The following is a 4,342-nucleotide window of genomic DNA, read 5'->3' as shown; positions in this document are numbered from 1 at the left end:
AAGTTAAATACTTTGATTTGTTCAATTCTCTTGAATGGATATCATACAATTGAGCTATATAATTTAATACCAATTAAATAAATCAACAATATGTTTTTTTTAATAATGAACAAAATGCTAATGTCTAACATTATTAATGCAAATGTTCGTTGAACATCCTTTATTATAAAAACGAATATTTTATACAACTGAACAAATACAAAACTTTGTATTTCGTATTAATTAAAAAATAAAATGAACATTTATTTTTATAAGAATAAACATCATACGGCATGAAAATGAACATTTATTTTATTTATAAGAATGAACATTATGTTGCATGAAAATGAACATTTAATTATTGAAAAATACAAAATTATTGTAAAATAGATTCAGTTAGAAAATGTTCATTTTAATTACAGTAAATGTTCAATTTTAACAGTGACCTCAGCTAGTGCCTAGTGTTGGCTGAGGTCGACCTCAGCCATTAACTACTGCTAAAATGTGAGTGTGTGGCTGGAGCTAAGGTTATCGATAATGGGCTTAACGTGAGAACCCAATTCGACATGGTATCTTTAGTTGTTGCATGGAAGTTGTGAACAAGACTAAAGTAAAATGACAAAAAATTTTAAATATCACCATCAAAGATGTTCTAACTTTGTTTAATTGCTTTGATATTGTTTTCTTTTGTCACATGTTTATGGAGTCTAATGAAGCGGCACATGCGTTCATTAGATTTTTCTAGTTACAGTTGTACTGACGCTTTGTTTGGATAGCAAAAAATGAAGGAAAGAAAGAGGAGGGGAAAAGGAGCCGAGGAAGGGAAGGGGAAAGAAAGGGAGGGGGAAGTGAGCTTCAATTTCCCTTCAAATCTCTACAATTTTGAAAGGATTATGCTTATTAAAGAGAGAGGGAAAATGGATTCCTCTCTCTCCTTTCCCTTCCTTCCCCCAATCCTTAAAGAGAACTTGTCCCCCTCCCTTTCTCTTCTCTTCTTTTCCTTCTATTTCTTTCTATTCAAACAAAATGTTACGTAGTTGATGTCCTTAGCTTAATGATATACTTAATTACTGCCAATTTTTGTTTAAGAGTTAATAGATAGGTCATAAATCGCAGTATCAAAATGTGATAGTTAACTTTGGATCGGGCTATATTTAAATAATCCGTGAAACAACTTTGGAAAAATTTACGACATCTGAAAAAAAAAAAAAAAAAAAAAAAAAAAGCAGACAATTGAATTCCAGAACCATCCTTTGAGAAATGAACAAAATTGACAACATGGGGATTAGGTAGATCTGAATAAATAGAATAGAATGGAATTGTATAATATAAGCTCAATAATAAATAAAATAATAGTACAATCAATGTATATAGCTCAATTTGTCTAATTATGATCCCGTGATATTAGTTGGACATGAGCTAGTAAATGAATAAAAAATTCATCAACACCAAAAAATAAAGAAGAGATGGAGTGAGAGAAAGAAGAAACTAATCTATATTTAGAAACTTTAAAAAAGAAGCACAGCAGCGCATCCGAATGCTAAGCTGACCACCAATTTAGTTGCCCATGTGATCTTCTCTCCACTCTGCCAATTTTGGATTTAAAACAACATTAGTAACTAATTAATAAATTAAAGAATTAACCACTTGTTTGACAAAATCAGTAATTAATTTGGTGTATTCATTGACTTTTTTTCATTCCAACACAACATTTTAGGGATTTGTACATAAGTTTAACTTGTACTCTAGCATTTCAGATTTCACATTGAATTATTAGGTTTGGAAATCATCAATTTGCTATTGTCATATTGTGAGTGTACAACAGCACACAACACACGGATACTCCACACAATCAATGTTCTTTTATAATTAGTACATTGTCCAAGTTGAGCTCAACTCAATATTCGTTATTGAACCTAACTATCAAAATTGATCTAATAGGAAAACTCAAAACCCTAAACATACTTGATACTCTAATAAAATTTTCAGCTACAAATCATTCAAGCTCGTTAATGAATGATTTGATGTGATAATTACACGATTTTTCAGACCACAAACAGAAGTATGAATTGAAGTATTGAATGTATGTAGTGGTTCAGTTCTAACGGCTATATACTTGACATGCTAATAGTCTACTGACTATTACTCACATAGACAACTTTATAATTCAACAGTGAAGCAAGGTCAAATTGACATTTTTATTAAAATGGTTGCATAATTTTATTATTCATTTTTTTAACCATCATTTAATAAAAATAAAAATAATTTCACATGTATAAAATGATTATTACCTATTTATCCAGTTAATTTTTGTGGCGCACAATTGTGAATGTGTGAATAACATTTTATATAATGGACATTTTATATTGGGGCATCTTTCTTTACACATGTAAGGATATGAAAGTTTGAAGATAATTTTAACAACTTATTTATTTTTCTCTTTTATTGAATAAGTGAGTGGTGAAAATTAGCTTTATAAGCTTTTTCCCATAAATTGGACACCAGCTTTCTCCACCATTATTCCCATTGTGGCATTGCATGAATGGTCTCGGGTACACTAATGATTCCTATCTATTCGATAGTCACGCAACCACCTATAATTGACATTAGTTTTAGAAAGTACGGAAAAAGTTGTTTAAAATTATGGTACATTTAATTCATTGAAATTGTGATCATTAGCAAGTTCATAATAAATTTTCCAATTTAATTAGTTTTCATATAAGTGATTAATTCATACTCAATGATAAATAAATACGAAGTTAATAAAAACCACAACTAAAAACAAAAGAAAAGTCAATGGTGAGTAAGTAGTAGTGGAGTAGTGTGCTTACCGAAGTATCATCCTCGGAAGGAGCAGGACCGTAATCATCAAAGCCACCGTTAGGTCCAGGAGCCTCAGTTGGCGGCGCAGGTGGGCTTAGAAGCTCAGCTGGAGCCGGAGCCGGTGTTGCGGCGTGATGCTTCTTACAATGCTTCTTGTTCTTGAATTTACAGTGGTACGGAGGTGGAGCGTGATGCTTCTCGGGTGCCGGAGCCGGAGCTTCCACAGTAGATGGTGGAGCCGCCTCTGGAACCGGCGCCGGAGCCTCTGGTGGTGGAGCTGGCGGCGAACTCTCAGGAGCTTTAGCCGGTGCCTTGGCTGGCGCTTTAGCCGGTGCTTTGGCTGGCGCTTTAGCCGGGGCTTTTACTGGGGTTTTAGCGGCTGGAGATGGAGCTTCGGCTGGAGTTTCCGAGATTACGGGAGCTGCAGCTGGAGCTTTTTCCGGAGCCGGTGATTTAGGCTTGGAAGGAGCTGGAGCAGCCAGTGTAGGTGAATCGGCGGCTTTGGTGGGGGCATCGGCGGCTGGAGCCGGGGATTTAGTGGGGGAAGAGGCGGGAGATTGGGCGGTGGCGTGAGATACAATCAATAATAGTAATGCGAGGGAGGAGATGTTTTTAATGAGAGCCATTGTTGATTGTTTTGAAAGAGAGAGGAGAGAGAGTGGTGAAAAAGGTGGAAGGAGAAGAGAGAATAAATAGCCGTTTGCTTTGGGAAGTAAAGAGGAGTATGATTTTTTAAACTAAATTAAAAATGAGGAAAGTAGAGATGGAAGGAATGAGGGCCCACGCGTGAGAAAGAAAGAAACAAGAGAATATAGGCTGTGATAGTGTCGGTTACCAAAGTGGTCGGAGTGTGTGATTAGGGCTTTAATTTTATTATTAGAGCTAATAAAACGGATATACTTCCTCTTTTTTTTTTTTATATCATCCCATTGAGGTGATGTTGGTTTTTGATTTTTGATTGAAGAGAGTTAATTTATGAGAGAAGTATTGCTATCTCGGTATCTCCAGATTACAATCCTTTGCAGTCTATAATATAGAGTAAATTTAAAAGAAACAATCTAAAAAGTAAAGTGACATTAAGAGACAAATAGAGCAATTGGAATTGGAACTTAATGTGCTTGATCAAAACGGTTTCTAGTTTCAACCGGTCCAATTTCAAACAAATGAGAACCGAAATCAAAATAGTTATAACAAGTTCCCAATTCAATACAATAATTCGGAACTAGAACTCTAATTACAATTCCAAATACATTTTTTTTTTCTTTTTTTTTTTTTTTCACTCATCCATATGACATAATGAATCATAGGCTAGTTAAATGTGGTTGAGATGCATGTGATAAACAGATAATACTCGAATAAGGATAGTGAGGTCTTTATTGTACAATATTTGTTGTGTGGCGGAGGGGGGAAGACTGAAATGGACGTCGCCGCGTCTATTATTTGCCTGGAATTCGGCGGACTTGCTTCTTTTCCAGGTCAAAGTATCAAGAGTTGGTGGTGAGATCTTTGAGTTTGGATTATCAAATTATTTTATTGTAAT

The 4,342-nt window shown here is 34.7% G+C and overlaps 1 protein-coding gene across 1 annotated transcript; it reads right to left on the bottom strand.

The window, feature by feature from the left end:
* Positions 1–1,279: 1,279 nt before the first annotated feature.
* LOC145561895 (uncharacterized) lies at positions 1,280–3,516 on the bottom strand. Its single transcript, XM_081622022.1, has 2 exons — positions 2,811–3,516; positions 1,280–1,565 (listed from the first exon to the last, which is right to left on the bottom strand). Exons 1-2 carry the CDS (start codon positions 3,426–3,428, stop codon positions 1,488–1,490), a joined length of 696 nt encoding a protein of 231 aa, XP_081478148.1. The 5' UTR covers positions 3,429–3,516; the 3' UTR covers positions 1,280–1,487.
* Positions 3,517–4,342: the final 826 nt, after the last annotated feature.

The sequence above is a fragment of the Chenopodium album genome, chromosome 10 (genome assembly GCF_948465745.1).
Source record: "Chenopodium album chromosome 10, dcCheAlbu1.1, whole genome shotgun sequence".
Taxonomy (NCBI): Eukaryota; Viridiplantae; Streptophyta; class Magnoliopsida; order Caryophyllales; family Amaranthaceae; genus Chenopodium; species Chenopodium album.
The sequence above is the reverse complement of the archived record's forward strand: the minus strand, read 5'-3'. Positions and strand labels throughout refer to the sequence as shown.

Coding starts and splice junctions, on each gene's coding strand:
- LOC145561895 (XM_081622022.1), bottom strand. CDS start 3,428: ATGGCTCTCATTAAAAACATCTCCTCCCTCGCATTACTATTATTGATT. Junction 1,566..2,810: donor CTTCCGAGGATGATACTTCG/GTAAGCACACTA, acceptor CAAAATTGGCAG/AGTGGAGAGAAGATCACATG.